Raw genomic sequence first — 21,814 nt, forward strand, 5'->3', positions numbered from 1 at the left:
GGGAGAAGCTTGTCAGTGTAACGTGGCACTGACGGGCTCAATCGCCGCAACCCAGCTTTCCCAGGATCCTGAATGGAATACACTGTCAGTGTATTCCCGTATACCCGATATATACCCCGATACCCGTTCCAACGGTGTGCCCCCCCACCTTCACCCCAGAAATACCCTGCAAGTCCCCTAGCAATAGAATTGGGGCTATATACACCCACAATTTTTACTACTGGTATACAGTGCCATTGTCTGACTGGGAATTCAAAGAATATATTGGGGTTATAAATACCCTCATTTCTTGCTACTGCCATATAGTGCCAGTGTCTGACTGGGAATTCAAAGAATATATTGGGGTTACGTGCACCCACAATTTTTACTACTGGTATACAGTGCCATTGTCTGACTGGGAATTCAAAGAATATATTGGGAATACAAATACCCTCATTTCTTGCTACTGCCATATAGTGCCAGTGTCTGACTGGGAATTCAAAGAATATATTGGGGTTACGTGCACCCACAATTTTTACTACTGGTATACAGTGCCATTGTCTGACTGGGAATTCAAAGAATATATTGGGAATACAAATACCCTCATTTCTTGCTACTGCCATATAGTGCCAGTGTCTGACTGGGAATTCAAAGAATATATTGGGGTTACGTGCACCCACAATTTTTACTACTGGTATACAGTGCCATTGTCTGACTGGGAATTCAAAGAATATATTGGGGTTATAAATACCCTCATTTCTTGCTACTGCCATATAGTGCCAGTTTCTGACTGGTAATTCAAAGAATATATTGGGGTTACGTGCACCCACAATTTTTACTACTGGTATACAGTGCCATTGTCTGACTGGGAATTCAAAGAATATATTGGGAATACAAATACCCTCATTTCTTGCTACTGCCATATAGTGCCAGTGTCTGACTGGGAATTCAAAGAATATATTGGGAATACAAATACCCTCATTTCTTGCTACTGCCATATAGTGCCAGTTTCTGACTGGTAATTCAAAGAATATATTGGGGTTACGTGCACCCACAATTTTTACTACTGGTATACAGTGCCATTGTCTGACTGGGAATTCAAAGAATATATTGGGGTTATAAATACCCTCATTTCTTGCTACTGCCATATAGTGCCAGTTTCTGACTGGTAATTCAAAGAATATATTGTGGTTACGTGCACCCACAATTTTTACTACTGGTATACAGTGCCATTGTCTGACTGGGAATTCAAAGAATATATTGGGGTTATAAATACCCTCATTTCTTGCTACTGCCATATAGTGCCAGTTTCTGACTGGTAATTCAAAGAATATATTGGGGTTACGTGCACCCACAATTTTTACTACTGGTATACAGTGCCATTGTCTGACTGGGAATTCAAAGAATATATTGGGAATACAAATACCCTCATTTCTTGCTACTGCCATATAGTGCCAGTTTCTGACTGGTAATTCAAAGAATATATTGGGGTTACGTGCACTCACAATTTTTACTACTGGTATACAGTGCCATTGTCTGACTGGGAATTCAAAGAATATATTGGGAATACAAATACCCTCATTTCTTGCTACTGCCATATAGTGCCAGTGTCTGACTGGTAATTCAAAGAATATATTGGGGTTACGTGCACCCACAATTTTTACTACTGGTATACAGTGCCATTGTCTGACTGGGAATTCAAAGAATATATTGGGAATACAAATACCCTCATTTCTTGCTACTGCCATATAGTGCCAGTGTCTGACTGGGAATTCAAAGAATATATTGGGGTTACGTGCACCCACAATTTTTACTACTGGTATACAGTGCCATTGTCTGACTGGGAATTCAAAGAATATATTGGGAATACAAATACCCTCATTTCTTGCTACTGCCATATAGTGCCAGTGTCTGACTGGGAATTCAAAGAATATATTGGGGTTACGTGCACCCACAATTTTTACTACTGGTATACAGTGCCATTGTCTGACTGGGAATTCAAAGAATATATTGGGAATACAAATACCCTCATTTCTTGCTACTGCCATATAGTGCCAGTGTCTGACTGGTAATTCAAAGAATATATTGGGGTTACGTGCACCCACAATTTTTACTACTGGTATACAGTGCCATTGTCTGACTGGGAATTCAAAGAATATATTGGGAATACAAATACCCTCATTTCTTGCTACTGCCATATAGTGCCAGTGTCTGACTGGGAATTCAAAGAATATATTGGGGTTACGTGCACCCACAATTTTTACTACTGGTATACAGTGCCATTGTCTGACTGGGAATTCAAAGAACATATTGGGAATACAAATACCCTCATTTCTTGCTACTGCCATATAGTGCCAGTGTCTGACTGGGAATTCAAAGAATATATTGGGGTTACGTGCACCCACAATTTTTACTACTGGTATACAGTGCCATTGTCTGACTGGGAATTCAAAGAATATATTGGGGTTATAAATACCCTCATTTCTTGCTACTGCCATATAGTGCCAGTGTCTGACTGGTAATTCAAAGAATATATTGGGGTTACGTGCACCCACAATTTTTACTACTGGTATACAGTGCCATTGTCTGACTGGGAATTCAAAGAATATATTGGGAATACAAATACCCTCATTTCTTGCTACTGCCATATAGTGCCAGTGTCTGACTGGGAATTCAAAGAATATATTGGGAATACAAATACCCTCATTTCTTGCTACTGCCATATAGTGCCAGTGTCTGACTGGTAATTCAAAGAATATATTGGGGTTACGTGCACCCACAATTTTTACTACTGGTATACAGTGCCATTGTCTGACTGGGAATTCAAAGAATATATTGGGAATACAAATACCCTCATTTCTTGCTACTGCCATATAGTGCCAGTGTCTGACTGGGAATTCAAAGAATATATTGGGGTTACGTGCACCCACAATTTTTACTACTGGTATACAGTGCCATTGTCTGACTGGGAATTCAAAGAATATATTGGGAATACAAATACCCTCATTTCTTGCTACTGCCATATAGTGCCAGTGTCTGACTGGTAATTCAAAGAATATATTGGGGTTACGTGCACCCACAATTTTTACTACTGGTATACAGTGCCATTGTCTGACTGGGAATTCAAAGAATATATTGGGAATACAAATACCCTCATTTCTTGCTACTGCCATATAGTGCCAGTGTCTGACTGGGAATTCAAAGAATATATTGGGGTTACGTGCACCCACAATTTTTACTACTGGTATACAGTGCCATTGTCTGACTGGGAATTCAAAGAATATATTGGGAATACAAATACCCTCATTTCTTGCTACTGCCATATAGTGCCAGTGTCTGACTGGGAATTCAAAGAATATATTGGGGTTACGTGCACCCACAATTTTTACTACTGGTATACAGTGCCATTGTCTGACTGGGAATTCAAAGAATATATTGGGAATACAAATACCCTCATTTCTTGCTACTGCCATATAGTGCCAGTGTCTGACTGGTAATTCAAAGAATATATTGGGGTTACGTGCACCCACAATTTTTACTACTGGTATACAGTGCCATTGTCTGACTTGGAATTCAAAGAATATATTGGGAATACAAATACCCTCATTTCTTGCTACTGCCATATAGTGCCAGTGTCTGACTGGGAATTCAAAGAATATATTGGGGTTACGTGCACCCACAATTTTTACTACTGGTATACAGTGCCATTGTCTGACTGGGAATTCAAAGAATATATTGGGGTTATAAATACCCTCATTTCTTGCTACTGCCATATAGTGCCAGTTTCTGACTGGTAATTCAAAGAATATATTGGGGTTACGTGCACCCACAATTTTTACTACTGGTATACAGTGCCATTGTCTGACTGGGAATTCAAAGAATATATTGGGAATACAAATACCCTCATTTCTTGCTACTGCCATATAGTGCCAGTGTCTGACTGGTAATTCAAAGAATATATTGGGGTTACGTGCACCCACAATTTTTACTACTGGTATACAGTGCCATTGTCTGACTGGGAATTCAAAGAATATATTGGGGTTATAAATACCCTCATTTCTTGCTACTGCCATATAGTGCCAGTTTCTGACTGGTAATTCAAAGAATATATTGGGGTTACGTGCACCCACAATTTTTACTACTGGTATACAGTGCCATTGTCTGACTGGGAATTCAAAGAATATATTGGGAATACAAATACCCTCATTTCTTGCTACTGCCATATAGTGCCAGTGTCTGACTGGGAATTCAAAGAATATATTGGGAATACAAATACCCTCATTTCTTGCTACTGCCATATAGTGCCAGTGTCTGACTGGGAATTCAAAGAATATATTGGGGTTACGTGCACCCACAATTTTTACTACTGGTATACAGTGCCAATTTCTAACTAGGAATTCAAAATGCGCAAGGCTCCCGGAAAGGGACGTGGACGAGGCCGTGGGCGAGGTCGGGGGAATGGTTCTGGGGAGCAAGGTAGCAGTGAAGCCACAGGGCGTCCCGTGCCTACTCCTGTGGGGCAGCAAGCATTGCGCCACTCCACAGTGCCAGGGTTGCTTGCCACATTAACTAAACTGCAGGGTACAAACCTTAGTAGGCCCGAGAACCAGGAACAGGTCTTGCAATGGCTGTCAGAGAACGCTTACAGCACATTGTCCAGCAGCCAGTCAGACTCTGCCTCCTCTCCTCCTATTACCCAACAGTCTTGTCTTCCTTCCTCCCAAAATTCCGAAGCTTTACAGAACAATAACCCAAACTGTCCCTGCTCCCCAGAGCTGTTCTCCGCTCCTTTCATTGTCCCTCAACCTGCCTCTCCACGTCACGATTCCACGAACCTAACAGAGGAGCATCTGTGTCCAGATGCTCAAACACTAGAGTCTCCTCCATCTCCGTTCGATTTGGTGGTGGATGACCAGCAACCCACCCTCATCGACGATGATGTGAGGCAGTTGCCGTCAGGGCATCCAGTTGACCGGCGCATTGTGCGGGAGGAGGAGATGAGACAGGAGTTGGAAGAGGAAGTGGTGGATGATGAGGACACTGACCCGACCTGGACAGGGGGGATGTCAAGCGGGGAAAGTAGTGTGGATGTTGAGGCAGGTGCAGCACCAAAAAGGGTAGCTAGAGGCAGAGGCAGAGGTCAGCAGCTTAGGCGAAGCCAGGCCACACCCGGAATCTCCCAAGATGTTCCAGTTCGTACCCAGCCCCGAAAAACTCCCACCTCGAGGGCACGTTTCTCGAAGGTGTGGAGTTTTTTCAAGGAATGCGCCGAGGACAGATATAGTGTTGTCTGCACAATTTGCCTCTCGAAATTGATTAGGGGCTCTGAGAAGAGCAACCTGTCCACCACTTCAATGCGCCGTCATTTGGAATCCAAGCACTGGAATCAGTGGCAGGCAGCAACGGCAGGACAAAGGCCGCCTGCCGTTCACGCCACTGCCACTGCCTCTGCCACTGCCTCTGCCTCTGCCACTGCCACTGCTGACTGTGCTGGCGATGCACTCCAGAGGACGAGCCAGGACACCACTTCATCTGCCTCCGCCACTTTGTTGACTTCTACCTCATCCTCCCCTGGTCCTGTCTTATCTCCTTCTCCTGCACCATCAAAGGCACCATCAGGCGTTTCTTTACAACAACCCACCATCTCTCAGACATTGGAGCGGCGGCAGAAATACACTGCTAACCACCCACACGCGCAAGCCTTGAACGCCAACATCGCTAAACTGCTGGCCCAGGAGATGTTGGCGTTCCGGCTTGTTGAAACTCCCGCCTTCCTGGACCTGATGGCAACTGCGGCACCTCGCTATGCCGTCCCTAGCCGTCACTACTTCTCCCGGTGTGCCGTCCCCGCCTTGCACCAGCACGTGTCACTCAACATCAGGCGGGCCCTTAGTTCCGCGCTTTGCACAAAGGTCCACTTGACCACCGACGCGTGGACAAGTGCATGCGGACAGGGACGCTACATTTCACTGACGGCACACTGGGTGAATGTAGTTGAGGCTGGGACTGCTTCCCAAACTGGCCCGGTGTACCTCGTCTCCCCGCCTAACATTCCTGGCAGGGACACGAGAAGAACACCCCCCTCCTCCTCCTCCTCTACCGCCTCCTCCTCCGCCACCGCCTCCTCCTCCGCCACCGCCTCCTCCTCCGCTGTTAGATTGACCCCAGCTACGAGTTGGAAACGTTGCAGCACTGGCGTTGGTAGACGTCAGCAGGCTGTGCTGAAGCTGATCAGCTTGGGGGACAGACAGCACACTGCCTCCGAGGTGAGGGATGCCCTCCTCGATGAGACGGCAATATGGTTTGAGCCGCTGCACCTGGGCCCAGGCATGGTCGTTTGTGATAACGGCCGGAACCTGGTAGCAGCTCTGGAGCTTGCCGGACTCCAACATGTTCCATGCCTGGCCCACGTCTTCAACCTAGTGGTGCAACGTTTCCTAAAGAGCTACCCCAATGTTCCAGAGCTACTGGTGAAAGTGCGGCGCATGTGCGCCCACTTTCGCAAGTCGACAGTAGCCGCTGCTAGCTTAAAATCTCTCCAGCAACGCCTGCATGTGCCACAACACTGGCTTTTGTGCGACGTCCCCACACGCTGGAACTCAACGTTTCAGATGTTGAATAGAGTGGTTGAGCAGCAGAGACCTTTGATGGAATACCAGCTACAAAACCCTAGGGTGCCACAAAGTCAGCTGCCTCAGTTTCACATCCATGAGTGGCCATGGATGAGAGACCTTTGTGACATCCTACGGGTCTTTGAGGAGTCCACAAGGAGGGTGAGCTCTGAGGATGCGATGGTGAGCCTTACAATCCCGCTCTTGTGTGTTCTGAGAGAATCCCTGATTGACATCAGGGATAACTCAGATCACACAGAGGAGTTAGGGATAGCATCCGATCCGTCACAGCTGGAGAGTAGGTCCACACATCTGTCCGCTTCACTGCGTTTAATGGAGGAGGAGGAGGAGGAGGAGGAGGAAGAAGAGTTGTCCGATGATGTGATGGTGATACAGGAGGCTTCCGGGCAACTTCGAATCGTCCCATTGTTGCAGCGCGGATGGGTAGACATGGAGGATGAGGAGGAAATGGAGATTGAACTTTCCGGTGGGGCCAGAGGAGTCATGCCAACTAACACTGTGGCAGACATGGCTGAGTTCATGTTGGGGTGCTTTACAACCGACAAGCGTATTGTCAAAATCATGGAGGACAACCAGTACTGGATCTTTGCTATCCTTGACCCCCGGTATAAAAACAACATCTCGTCTTTTATTCCGGTAGAGGGGAGGGCCAATCGCATCAATGCTTGCCACAGGCAATTGGTGCAGAATATGATGGAGATGTTTCCAGCATGTGACGTTGGCGGCAGGGAGGGCAGTTCCTCCAGTAGGCAACCAAGTTCTCACCGGTCCACACAAACGAGGGGCACACTGTCTAAGGTCTGGGACACCTTGATGGCACCCCCTCGCCAAAGTGCCGCCACGGAGGGTCCTAGTGTCACCAGGCGTGAGAAGTATAGGCGCATGTTGCGGGAATACCTTTCCGACCACAGCCCTGTCCTCTCCGACCCCTCTGCGCCCTACACGTATTGGGTGTCGAAGTTGGACCTGTGGCTTGAACTTGCCCTATATGCCTTGGAGGTGCTGTCCTGTCCTGCCGCCAGCGTCCTATCTGAGAGGGTGTTCAGTGCAGCCGGTGGCATCATCACTGACAAGCGCACCCGTCTGTCAGCTGAGAGTGCCGACCGGCTCACTTTGATAAAAATGAACCACCACTGGATAGAGCCTTCATTTTTGTGCCCACCTGTGTAAAGCACCCCAACATGAAACTCCATGTCTGTACTCAACCTCTCCAATTCCTCCGCATCCTCATACTCATCCACCATAAGCGTTGCACAATTCTGCTAATACTAGGCTCCCTCCAACATGATTTCCCCCAACTCTGCTGGTTAGAGGCTCCCTCCACCCTGATTTCCACCAACTCTGCTGGTTAGAGGCTCCCTCCACCCTGCTTTCCCACAACTCTGCTGGTTAGAGGCTCCCTCCACCATGAATTTGCCCAAACTGGGCTGTTTAGAGGCTCCCTCCACCATGAATTGGTCCAAACTGGGTTTTTTAGAGGCTCCCTCCACCATGAATTGGTCCAAACTGGGCTGTTTAGAGGCTCCCTCCACCATGAATTTGCCCAAACTGGGCTGTTTAGCGGCTCCCTCCACCATTAATTGGTCCAAACTGGGCTGGTTAGAGGCTCCCTCCACCATGAATTTGCCCAAACTGGGCTGTTTAGAGGCTCCCTCCACCATGAATTTGCCCAAACTGGGCTGGTTAGAGGCTCCCTCCACCATGAATTGGTCCAAACTGGGTTTTTTAGAGGCTCCCTCCACCATGAATTTGCCCAAACTGGGCTGTTTAGAGGCTCCCTCCACCATGAATTGGTCCAAACTGGGCTGTTTAGAGGCTCCCTCCACCATTAATTGGTCCAAACTGGGCTGGTTAGAGGCTCCCTCCACCATGAATTTCCCAAAACTTGGCTGTTTAGAGGCTCCCTCCACCATTAATTGGTCCAAACTGGGCTGGTTAGAGGCTCCCTCCACCATGAATTTGCCCAAACTGGGCTGTTTAGAGGCTCCCTCCACCATGAATTGGTCCAAACTGGGTTTTTTAGAGGCTCCCTCCACCATGAATTGGTCCAAACTGGGCTGTTTAGAGGCTCCCTCCACCATGAATTTGCCCAAACTGGGCTGTTTAGCGGCTCCCTCCACCATTAATTGGTCCAAACTGGGCTGGTTAGAGGCTCCCTCCACCATGAATTTGCCCAAACTGGGCTGTTTAGAGGCTCCCTCCACCATGAATTTGCCCAAACTGGGCTGGTTAGAGGCTCCCTCCACCATGAATTGGTCCAAACTGGGGTTTTTAGAGGCTCCCTCCACCATGAATTGGTCCAAACTTGGCTGTTTAGAGGCTCCCTCCACCATGAATTGGTCCAAACTGGGGTGGTTAGAGGCTCCCTCCACCATTAATTGGTCCAAACTGGGCTGGTTAGAGGCTCCCTCCACCATTAATTGGTCCAAACTGGGCTGGTTAGAGGCTCCCTCCACCATGAATTGGTCCAAACTGGGGTTTTTAGAGGCTCCCTCCACCATGAATTGGTCCAAACTTGGCTGTTTAGAGGCTCCCTCCACCATTAATTGGTCCAAACTGGGCTGGTTAGAGGCTCCCTCCACCATGAATTGGTCCAAACTGGGTTTTTTAGAGGCTCCCTCCACCATGAATTGGTCCAAACTGGGGTTTTTAGAGGCTCCCTCCACCATGAATTGGTCCAAACTGGGCTGTTTAGCGGCTCCCTCCACCATTAATTGGTCCAAACTGGGCTGGTTAGAGGCTCCCTCCACCATGAATTTGCCCAAACTGGGCTGTTTAGAGGCTCCCTCCACCATGAATTTGCCCAAACTGGGCTGTTTAGAGGCTCCCTCCACCATGAATTTGCCCAAACTGGGCTGGTTAGAGGCTCCCTCCACCATGAATTGGTCCAAACTGGGGTTTTTAGAGGCTCCCTCCACCATGAATTGGTCCAAACTTGGCTGTTTAGAGGCTCCCTCCACCATTAATTGGTCCAAACTGGGCTGGTTAGAGGCTCCCTCCACCATGAATTGGTCCAAACTGGGGTTTTTAGAGGCTCCCTCCACCATGAATTGGTCCAAACTTGGCTGTTTAGAGGCTCCCTCCACCATGAATTGGTCCAAACTGGGGTGGTTAGAGGCTCCCTCCACCATTAATTGGTCCAAACTGGGCTGGTTAGAGGCTCCCTCCACCATGAATTGGTCCAAACTGGGGTTTTTAGAGGCTCCCTCCACCATGAATTGGTCCAAACTTGGCTGTTTAGAGGCTCCCTCCACCATTAATTGGTCCAAACTGGGCTGGTTAGAGGCTCCCTCCACCATGAATTGGTCCAAACTGGGTTTTTTAGAGGCTCCCTCCACCATGAATTGGTCCAAACTGGGGTTTTTAGAGGCTCCCTCCACCATGAATTGGTCCAAACTGGACTGTTTAGCGGCTCCCTCCACCATTAATTGGTCCAAACTGGGCTGGTTAGAGGCTCCCTCCACCATGAATTTGCCCAAACTGGGCTGTTTAGAGGCTCCCTCCACCATGAATTTGCCCAAACTGGGCTGGTTAGAGGCTCCCTCCACCATGAATTGGTCCAAACTGGGGTTTTTAGAGGCTCCCTCCACCATGAATTGGTCCAAACTTGGCTGTTTAGAGGCTCCCTCCACCATTAATTGGTCCAAACTGGGCTGGTTAGAGGCTCCCTCCACCATGAATTGGTCCAAACTGGGTTTTTTAGAGGCTCCCTCCACCATGAATTTGCCCAAACTGGGCTGGTTAGAGGCTCCCTCCACCATGAATTGGTCCAAACTGGGCTGTTTAGAGGCTCCCTCCACCATGAATTTGCCCAAACTGGGCTGGTTAGAGGCTCCCTCCACCATGAATTGGTCCAAACTGGGGTTTTTAGAGGCTCCCTCCACCATGAATTGGTCCAAACTTGGCTGTTTAGAGGCTCCCTCCACCATTAATTGGTCCAAACTGGGCTGGTTAGAGGCTCCCTCCACCATGAATCGGTCCAAACTGGGTTTTTTAGAGGCTCCCTCCACCATGAATTGGTCCAAACTGGGGTTTTTAGAGGCTCCCTCCACCATGAATTGGTCCAAACTGGGCTGTTTAGCGGCTCCCTCCACCATTAATTGGTCCAAACTGGGCTGGTTAGAGGCTCCCTCCACCATGAATGTGCCCAAACTGGGCTGTTTAGAGGCTCCCTCCACCATGAATTTGCCCAAACTGGGCTGGTTAGAGGCTCCCTCCACCATGAATTGGTCCAAACTGGGGTTTTTAGAGGCTCCCTCCACCATGAATTGGTCCAAACTTGGCTGTTTAGAGGCTCCCTCCACCATTAATTGGTCCAAACTGGGCTGGTTAGAGGCTCCCTCCACCATGAATTTGCCCAAACTGGGCTGGTTAGAGGATCCCTCCACCATGAATTGGTCCAAACTGGGGTTTTTAGAGGCTCCCTCCACCATGAATTGGTCCAAACTTGGCTGTTTAGAGGCTCCCTCCACCATTAATTGGTCCAAACTGGGCTGGTTAGAGGCTCCCTCCACCATGAATTTGCCCAAACTGGGCTGTTTAGAGGCTCCCTCCACCATGAATTGGTCCAAACTGGGTTTTTTAGAGGCTCCCTCCACCATGAATTGGTCCAAACTGGGCTGTTTAGAGGCTCCCTCCACCATGAATTTGCCCAAACTGGGCTGGTTAGAGGCTCCCTCCACCATGAATTGGTCCAAACTGGGCTGGTTAGAGGCTCCCTCCACCATGAATTTGCCCAAACTGGGCTGTTTAGAGGCTCCCTCCACCATGAATTGGTCCAAACTGGGTTTTTTAGAGGCTCCCTCCACCATGAATTGGTCCAAACTGGGCTGTTTAGAGGCTCCCTCCACCATGAATTTGCCCAAACTGGGCTGGTTAGAGGCTCCCTCCACCATGAATTGGTCCAAACTGGGCTGGTTAGAGGCTCCCTCCACCATGAATTTGCCCAAACTGGGCTGTTTAGAGGCTCCCTCCACCATGAATTGGTCCAAACTGGGTTTTTTAGAGGCTCCCTCCACCATGAATTGGTCCAAACTGGGCTGTTTAGAGGCTCCCTCCACCATGAATTTGCCCAAACTGGGCTGGTTAGAGGCTCCCTCCACCATTAATTGGTCCAAACTGGGCTGGTTAGAGGCTCCCTCCACCATGAATTTGCCCAAACTGGGCTGTTTAGAGGCTCCCTCCACCATGAATTTGCCCAAACTGGGCTGTTTAGAGGCTCCCTCCACCATGAATTTGCCCAAACTGGGCTGGTTAGAGGCTCCCTCCACCATGAATTGGTCCAAACTGGGTTTTTTAGAGGCTCCCTCCACCATGAATTTGCCCAAACTGGGCTGGTTAGAGGCTCCCTCCACCATGAATTGGTCCAAACTGGGTTTTTTAGAGGCTCCCTCCACCATGAATTTGCCCAAACTGGGCTGGTTAGAGGCTCCCTCCACCATGAATTGGTCCAAACTGGGTTTTTTAGAGGCTCCCTCCACCATGAATTTGCCCACACTGGGCTGGTTAGAGGCTCCCTCCACCATGAATTGGTCCAAACTGGGGTTTTTAGAGGCTCCCTCCACCATGAATTTGCCCAAACTGGGGTGTTTAGAGGCTCCCTCCACCATGAATTTGCCCAAACTCTGCTGGTTAGAGGCTCAATCCACCCTGATTTTCAAAACAAATGTTGGTGCCAACCTCAACTTACTACAAGGGCCAAATTCACTGCTGGTGACAAGCTCTCCTCACTGCAAGTGCCAAATACACATGTTTCAAGGTGTTTTCCTACTGTCAGAGAGGTGGTATTGAGTGTGTAAAGTGTGTAGTTGTTAGGCTGTGATGTTGGGGTAATAGAGGGTCTTTGGTGTGTTAGATGCCCCCAGACATGCTTCCCCTGCTGTCCCAGTGTCATTCCAGAGGTGTTGGCATCATTTCCTGGGGTGTCATAGTGGACTTGGTGACCCTCCAGACACGGATTTGGGTTTCCCCCTTAACGAGTATCTGTTCCCCATAGACTATAATGGGGTTCGAAACCCGTTCGAACACACGAACATTGAGCGGCTGTTCGAAACGAATTTCGAACCTCGAACATTTTAGTGTTCGCTCATCTCTACTTATTACCCATTTATCAATTCCATATTACAAATTTGCAATAAAAAATAGTAAATGTCCGGCCATCCAAAATACTCAATACAGTCTGATGACTACGAAAAAATCCTATAAAAATGAAAGATATTCAATAATCTTGAAAGATTCCTTCCACGAGCCACTTTATTCCATGAAAATGTGTCAATGAGAACAAAGTACAAAAACAGCAAGTGGCAAACGTCAGTGATTGTCCTCATACAATCACATTGATTCCGTCTGGAATTGCCTAATGTATGCTAACACAAGTAATTGTCGAGAGGGATTAAGTACTTTTAATGGGCAAATAAAATTAATAATCATACATTTTACTAAATGTGAACTATAAACGCTGAATATGTTGAATAGAAGGGAAAATAACGAAATGCAAATAAAAATTATTTCCCCGCATGTGAGATTTCTCTGTTAAACATCATGTGTTTGTGCCATCCACTCGAAATAATAGAATCTACGGTAATTATAGAATAGTCTATGGAAATCCCAGCCAAAATATGTTGTCTACAGCTACACTGTCAGGACCGTGTGACAAGAAAAACATTTAAAGATTCATGAAAAACCAAATGTGGAATATCCAGCCTGATTTTCTAAATAATGGCTGAAATTCTTATTTTTGACTTTTTTGACTTTCCATCATTATTCACCATTTTTTGCAACAGAATCTTACATTGAATCTTTAAAAGGATTTTTTTTATGTCTCATTTTTTTCATATTTTCCCTGATCTCAACAAGTTTCCTTTATTTTCAGTTTGCCCCCTTGTACTACATTCTCTGAGGAGTCCTGGTGCCAGCAGAGTGCCAAGTCCTTGCCCAAAACATGTTTACAACACTTATAAATATAATATGAGAGTTCAATGATTTTTTTCTTAATTTTATTATACTGCATTTTTCATTATTTTTTTTTGTCGCAGTTTGAACAGTAACCTTTTATATTAAAGGGGATTAAAAAGAAAAAATAGTTTAAAAAAAGTGTCTGACAGCCTTCTTTGCCCTTTAATACAACCCCCTACAAACCTTTTGTCCAATTTCTGATTAATCCCCATCATCACTGCCACATTTCCATCTTGTTTACCAGTCATTTCTGGCCCTGTAACCCACTAGATCCATGATGCCTTCTTGTAGACACTTCCTCCACAGTGTCCCACCTAGCAATACTAGCCCTATGGTGGTCTGCTCAGTGATGTAGGCAGGTAGGAAATAAAAATTGGGCTAATTTGGGCTAAACATATAGGCAGCACTGAAGTGAGATAGGATGTGAGCCTAATATGTAGATGGCACAGAGGGAGCAGAGGTGGAGTTAGATTGTGGATGTAAGTGGTGCTGAAATTAGACAGGATGTAAAGTTGGGCTAAATATCTAGATGGGGCATTAAAACAGAGGTAGAGTTAGATTTGTGCGGTGCTATATTGTAACCAGAGATGGAATTGAACACGGTGAAAACATATCCACAAGGCCAAGTCATTGGTGATGCACTGGTGATCTGTCACTGGTGATCCAAGTAATTGGTGATGCACTGGTGATCCAAGTCACTGGTGATTCACTAGTGATCCAAGTCACTGGTGATCCAAGTCATTGGTGATGCACTGGTGATCCAAGTCACTGGTGATTCACTAGTGATCCAAGTCATTGGTGATTCACTGGTGATCCAAGTAATTGGTGATGCACTGGTGATCCCAGTCACTGGTGATTCACTAGTGATCCAAGTCACTGGTGATTCACTGGTGATCCAAGTCATTGGTGATGCACTGGTGATCCCAGACACTGGTGATTCACTAGTGATCCAAGTCACTGGTGATTCACTGGTGGTCCAAGTCATTGGTGATGCACTTTGCCCTGGTTTGACTGAAAGTGCCTGCTTGACTGAGGACAAGGGACATCACTGGAAGAGAAGAAATCAACTTCTAGAGGGTTATGTGACACAAATGAAGGGAATCTTTTTAAAGCCAGTGCATTACTCACTTACGTACTGAGGTATGGTGATTTACCTGCTAACAGATTATCATTTCTGGACACCCCCTTTAGCAGTTTAACAGCATGATTATTGTTTATAACTTCCAAATACGTATAGAGGAGCAAAACAACATTTTTTTGTAATATGTTATGTTCTTACCTTCCCGCTCTGAAAAGGTTTCGTGTCATCCAGTGGCTGTTTTAGCGGGACAGGTCCAAACGATTTTCCATTATCATTAAACAAAATGATATAAACATTGGCGTCGGTGCCTGCGCCTCTCACATCACCGGTGTATACTGTAACCTTGTGTTCCACTAAGTTCTCTTCCACAGTTTCTGTATGATTGGAGGTTAATAATAAGACATTGCCAGTTCCCTCTTGCTGGTCATGGACAACTTCCGAAATGGCAACTTCTTTTCTTGTCTCGGGTCCATTGCTCTCAATTGTAAAGCTCCTGAGCACATGAAACATTCATAAGAAAAGATTATAAAAAGAAACAAGTCTATCATATTAACTCAAAAACTCAGTTATTTAAATGACTGATTCCCTAACTTCACTTCTAATTATTGTATAAGAATAAAATTAAAATAATTCAATAATATTAAAAATAAGAAGAATTATCGCCTTTGGTCACACACACTGCTGTATTATGATCTGTGTTGTTCATACTTTATATCTATATTATGATGCTTAGAACATTAGTGGGATCTTGGATCTTTGCCATCTTAGGATGAGTCCACATGGGTTGTAATCTTAGTGGCTTAGCTGCTGGGGATTTGCTGATGGCGAACTTACTCCAATGTCCAGTATGAGCCAAGCGGATGAGATTTTGTTAAATAATGCACTAAAAATCATTCCGCAACAAGTCAATTTATGCTATGGATTGACATCATACCAATTTAAGTTGCTGCAAATACACAGGAAATACTGGAGTAAATGCCAAATCATTGTAATTTTTTTGTGTAGGTGGAATTCAAAGAATTTTCGTGAGTCACAGCGTGTAGACGTGACCTATGCCAGGTAATATTCCAAGATTTGCTTTTTTAGAGACGCCATTAGTGATAATTTTATGTGTGCCGCCATGCATTGTCCATGCAGATAGCAAACCCTCCAATGGATACTCAAGTCATACCTTCTGATCCACTACGGATAATACCATCATTGCAAAATAGAGAATATTGATGATTCTTCTCTAGTGATAACCTGATAGCGCCTCATTGTAGTGCTGAGACTGATGTTTGAGTAGTAGAGGTGAGACAGTGTATGGACAGATGTTACCCACCAGCCAAGGAAGGTTACCATCTGATGCCAAATACTTCTTACCAATGGTTAAGCAGTGAAGATAATTTATGGAGGTGTGCAATGGAAAGATACATAATCTAAACCAGGGGTCTCCAACCACCAGTCTGCGGACCAGGCCGGTGTGGGATTTTGCCAGTCCATGGGGCAGGGTGGCGGGCTGGCCTCAGTCTTAGCTGAATACTTTGTGCTAGGCCATGTTGCTGTGGTAAAGTTTAAACTATTGAGTAGCATGGCATCCTGTGGCTGCCAAGGACACTGTGCTACCCGATAGCTTACATGTTACCATAGCAATGTGACCTAGCACAATGTATCCAGCCTCGGTGTTCAGCTATTCGCCATGTCCGCTTAGATGCTCGTGTCATGCCCGCCTACCCTGCAGAGCGTCCCGGTGGAGAGCCTTCCCGTCCACATGGTGAAGCCTACCTATAACTCATATGACCAAATCCCCGCCCCTGCCCCACCTCCACTCCTCCTGGCCAAGGAAAAATGGTCTTGCTTGAAGCAGGTCCCTAGTGCAACAAAGGTTGAGGACCACTAATCTAAACTACAATATCACAGCTGTCCTTACATTAATGGGTAAATATCGACACATTTCATCTTTCATTGCCATCTACAACTGACCCCATCTCTACTACTATTATTTTTACCATGGCCATGCAATGTTCACGACTTCCACTATTTGATATGGTATCAGTGAGTCCCCATTACCTTCTCTGCCAATACCCATTGCTTAGTTGCAAACAGCATTAACATAAACGTTTCAAGATCTTACTTACTCATTCACATTAAATACGTAGAGTTTGTTCTTTGAAGACTCCCTTACATGAATCCTTTTGATGTACAATGTACAATCTGAAAGAATTTTAAGACAGATATTTTCCTTTAAGGGACTCGGCAGTAAGAATAACACTGGTGTATGAATTTTATTTCCTTAAAAAAAATACTTAACAACGACAATTTATTTTCTACTTCGCATGAAAATGAAGTGAAACGTACCATCGCTGCTGCTCATTGAAATGTCAGCCTGATGTACTTCCCCAAGTTCAACCGCATCTAATATAGCTGTAAATGACTGTGAAGAAACAGCAGTCTGGTTATTGTGAAGGCTTAAATACCAAGAGGAACATGTGCATGTCTGGCTCACATCACAACATTTTAATTAAGTCCACCTATAGATGCGAGTAATTGAATGTAATGCATTTGTCACACATTTGCTCTCACAGTGTCACAAGCCTCAAGATGCGCGCTTTCCATGCTGAGGATCTGGCGGCATTCTTATAAAGAGAGCTTGTAAAATAAAAGCTAATAAGATGGATTACAGAGAGATATTCCGCCAAGATAATGTTGCAGAAATTCCACGGGTGGTTTAAAGGGGTTCTCCAGAAGATGAACAGTTTTGAAAACAGTCCGTGGATGGTGTAAAGTAATAAAACAAGAGATACCGTCCATTATACCTACGGAAACGCCATTGGTTTCCCTATAGGTATAATTGAAGTAGAAAGTTGTTTTTTTTTTTGTTTTGTTTTTTTTTATGTAGATTGTGGGCCCCATATAGGGATCACAATGTACATTTTTTTCTGTATGGCTTTGTAGAATGGGAGGAAATCCACGCAAACACGGGGAAAACATACAAACTCCTTGCGGATGTTGCTCCTGGTGGGCTTCGAACCCATGACTCCAGCGCTGCAAGGCTGCAGTGCTAACCACTAAACTACCGTGTTGCCCCTAAAAAAAATTACTTATATTTCAAAAAATATTTTACTTGTAATTATCTACATATTTAAATATGGATTTGTTCAGGGGAAAAACTCCTCTAAAGCGTTTCTAAGGCTCCATTCACACAGAGTAACGCCAGGCGTCATTTGTGTGTAATTTGTGTGTCTTTTACGGCCGTCATAAAACGTTTACATAGAGTTCTATAGGAAAAGACGGCCATCATTTACGGCCGTCATTGTAATGACGGCCGTAAATGACGGCCGTAAATTACAGACGTCTTTTCCTATAGAACTCTATGTAAACGTTTTATGACGGCTGTAAAAGACACACAAATTACACACAAATGATGCCTGGCGTTACTCTGTGTGAATAGAGCCTTTTGCTCTCAGCAGAAACGCCTTAGAAAATAAAAGGGACGTTTTACAATCACAGCATGTTGCATTTTTGGAAATCACAACATGTCAATTATACTTAAGGAAACGCCAGTAGTTTCTCTATAGGTATAATGGAAGCAAAAAGTCTGCAACGGAAACTGGACTTTATGTGAAAGAGCTGTAGGTAAAAATGTGATGCATTACCACCATAGTTCTTCCCGTAGTGCTTTTGTGCAAGCGGGACACTATGTGGGGCCTTAGCCTCAGGGACACACATGTAAAGACAGAGATTTCAAATGTGTTTGTAAGTGTTTAAGTGTCTAATTAAAGGGATAATCTCATCAAGACCATCTCTATCCATATTGTGCTAATAACAGATATGCACATCATAGTGGGGTCTTTTGCTTGGGACATTTACCTATGAGCTAGAATGGAGAACCACTTGTTTTGACGTACCTGGATCAGCCATGTATTATATGGTCAGGCCCTTCATTTGTATGATGACCATATAGTAGTACTCTATGGGGCCCCATATCAAATGGTAGAATTGGTCGCCCACTTTAAAAAAATGTTAGGGTAAAGAAGGACATTGGTTATAGAATGGAGAACCCTTGTGTATTCTGGTGTGGGGATGTTGAAAATACCCCATGGTTGACTGTACATGCAGTCTGCTATAAGAGCACACTATGTGTTACCTACCTACAGGCGGCATGTCTCTGTCATAGAGGTTAATGGGTTATTACAGACATATACCAATGAATTATAACTTTAATATGAACTTGTATATAAATGCACATTTTATAAATAAATATATAATAATAATAAATTTTATTTATATAGCGCCAACATATTCCGCAGCGCTGTACAATTTGTAGGGTTCAAATACAGACAGAAAGATACATTACAAAGAAAATCATTTCACACAATGGGACTGAGGGCCCTGCTCGCAAGAGCTTACAATCTATGAGGTAGAGGGGGTGACACAACAGGTAGCAGGGGCGGCATTGATTATATAGAGGTCAGACACTTTTGTAATAGAGGTGACTGTCATTACACAAACATAAGACTTTATGAGCCGTCACCAGTCGTGTCCTGTAACATGTGGATAGAGCTTGGACCTATAATGTTATCCTGAGATGACATCATATCATGTGGGGTAATGTGGGAGCGGGGACAGAGGAGGGTTAAGGGTGTACGTTAGAAATTGTGATAGGCCTGTCTGAAAAGACGTGTCTTTAGTTTGCGTTTGAAGCTGTAGAAATTGGGAGTTAATCTGATTGTCCGGGGTAGAGCATTCCAGAGAAGTGGTGCAGTTCGGGAGAAGTCTTGTATACGAGCGTGGGAGGTTCTGATAATAGAGGATGTAAGTGTTAGGTCATTGAGTGAGCAGAGAGCACGGGTTGGGCGGTAGACAGAGATGAGGGAGGAAATGTATGGGGGTGCGGCATTATGGAGAGCCTTGTGGATGAGAGTGATAACTTTATATTTTATTCTATATTGAATAGGCAGCCAATGTAACGACTGGCACAGACCCGAGGCATCGCTGTAGCGTGTAGACTGATAGATGAGCCTGGCTGCTGCATTCAGAATAGACTGTAGAAGGGAGAGTTTAGTGAGGGGAAGACCGATTAGTAAGGAGTTACAGTAGTCAAGGCGAGAATGAATCAGAGAGACAATAAGTGTCTTTAGTGTATCTCTGGTAAGGAAAGGGCGTATTCTGGAGATGTTTTTGAGGTGGAGGTGACATGAACGTGCGAGTGATTCAACATGAGGGGTGAAGGAAAGGTCTGCATCAAACATGACCCCGAGGCAGCGGGCCTGCTGCCTAGGAGTTATAGTAAGGCCTGAGACTGCAATGCATATATCAGGGACAGATCTATTAGATGGTGGAAACAGTAGTAGTTCAGTCTTGGAGAGATTTAGTTTCAGATAGAGTGAGGACATGATATTTGAGACAGCAGAGAGACAGTCACTGGTGTTTTGTATGAGTGCAGGGGTGATGTCATGGGAAGATGTGTATAATTGAGTGTCATCAGCATAAAGATGGTACCTGAAGCCAAATCTGTTGATGGTTTGTCCAATGGGGGCTGTGTAGAGAGAAAAGAGGAGGGGGCCTAGGACCGAACCCTGAGGAACCCCAACAGCAAGGGAAAGAGGGGAGGAAACAGATCCCGCAAATGATACACTGAAGGTGCGGTCTGAGAGATAAGAGGAGAACCAGGAGAGCGCAGTGTCATTGAGGCCAACTGAGCGGAGCATAGTGAGGAGGAGTTGATGGTCAACAGTGTCAAAAGCTGCAGAGAGGTCCAGAAGAATAAGAAGACAGAAGTCGCCATTGGATTTAGCCATTAGGAGATCATTGGAGACTTTTGTGAGAGCAGTTTCAGTAGAGTGCAGAGCGCGGAAGCCAGATTATAAGGGATCAAGCAGAGAGTTAGCAGAGAGATAGCGGATTAAACGAGAATAGACCAGGCGTTCCAAGAGTTTAGAGATGAAGGGGAGGTTAGAGACAGGTCGATAGTTAGCAGCACAGGATGGGTCCAGGGAGGGTTTTTTCAATAGCGGGGTTATAACAGCATGCTTGAAGGAGGATGGGAAGATTCCAGAAGAGAGAGAGAGGTTAAATATTTTAGTAAGGTAAGTAGTGACAGCAGGTGATAGAGATTGGAGAAGGTGTGAGGGGAAGGGGTCACTGCTGCAGGTTGTAGGGCGAGATGAAGAAAGTAGTTGGGAGACTTCCTCTTCTGTAACAGGTTCAAAAGATGAGAATGGACAGTCTGAAGTGCGGTTGGTGAGGGGATCATTGCTATGGTAGGTGGTGGGATCAATGCCACCTGGGGCTTGGGCAGTAATTTCCTGACGGATCTTATCAATTTTAGCATGGAAATACGTGGCCAGGTCATCAGCACTAAGGTCTGTGAATGGCGTTTGCACCTTGGGTGTGAGTAAGGAGTGAAAAGTTTCAAAAAGCCTTTTAGGGTTGCTGGAGAGAGAAGAGATGAGGGCGGTGAAATAGTCTTGCTTGGCGAGGTAAAGGGCAGAACTATATGTTTTAAGCTGAAGAAAAGAAAATATATAGGATGGCACTGCTGGATATATGGATACGAGTCCTTGATAAATCGGAAGTGGATATGAGGAAACAACTTTATATATTAAGAGCCGTGGGGGTGCTCAGCAACCGGAAAAAAGCTTATCAGCAATGGAAAAAGTATGGAAAAATGGAAGGGCACTCACCCACACTGAGGCTCATCTTCATAAAAAACTCCTTTTATTGAGGTAATACATCTTTAAGAACAATTCGTGCAGGGAGAGATGAACAGCATAAAGTGGCAGGAAGGCAACAGCCGTTTCACGCAGCTATGTGCGCTTTCTCAAGCCTCAAATGCAAATGCATTTGAGGCTTGAGAAAGCGCACATAGCTGCGCGAAACGGCTGTTGCCTTCCTGCCACTTTATGCTGTTCATCTCTCCCTGCACGAATTGTTCTTAAAGATGTATTACCTCAATAAAAGGAGTTTTTTATGAAGATGAGCCTCAGTGTGGGTGAGTGCCCTTCCATTTTTTCCATACTATATGTTTTAAGCATAAATTTGAAGTGGAGGAAATCTGCAGGTGAGCGTGATTTTCTCCAGAGACGTTCGGCAGACCTAGAGCACCGCTGAAGAAATCGTGATTGTAGCGTGAACTATGGCATAAAAATTCTTAACACTCACTTTTGTCTATAAGTGCGCTGCAAGA

General features: G+C 45.4%; 1 protein-coding gene across 1 annotated transcript in view; it reads right to left on the bottom strand.

The window, feature by feature from the left end:
• The window catches only part of RP1 (RP1 axonemal microtubule associated), a 370,941-nt gene that overhangs the window by 13,289 nt on the left and 335,838 nt on the right, over window positions 1-21,814 (bottom strand). The window contains exons 54-56 of the mRNA XM_075270496.1: window positions 16,984-17,059; window positions 16,764-16,839; window positions 14,845-15,139 (exon numbers count right to left, since the gene is read on the bottom strand). Of these exons, the coding sequence (XP_075126597.1) occupies window positions 14,845-15,139; window positions 16,764-16,839; window positions 16,984-17,059 (447 nt within the window). The remainder of the gene's footprint in view (window positions 1-14,844; window positions 15,140-16,763; window positions 16,840-16,983; window positions 17,060-21,814) is intronic.

This window comes from Leptodactylus fuscus, chromosome 4, assembly GCF_031893055.1.
Source record: "Leptodactylus fuscus isolate aLepFus1 chromosome 4, aLepFus1.hap2, whole genome shotgun sequence".
NCBI classification, from domain to species: Eukaryota; Metazoa; Chordata; class Amphibia; order Anura; family Leptodactylidae; genus Leptodactylus; species Leptodactylus fuscus.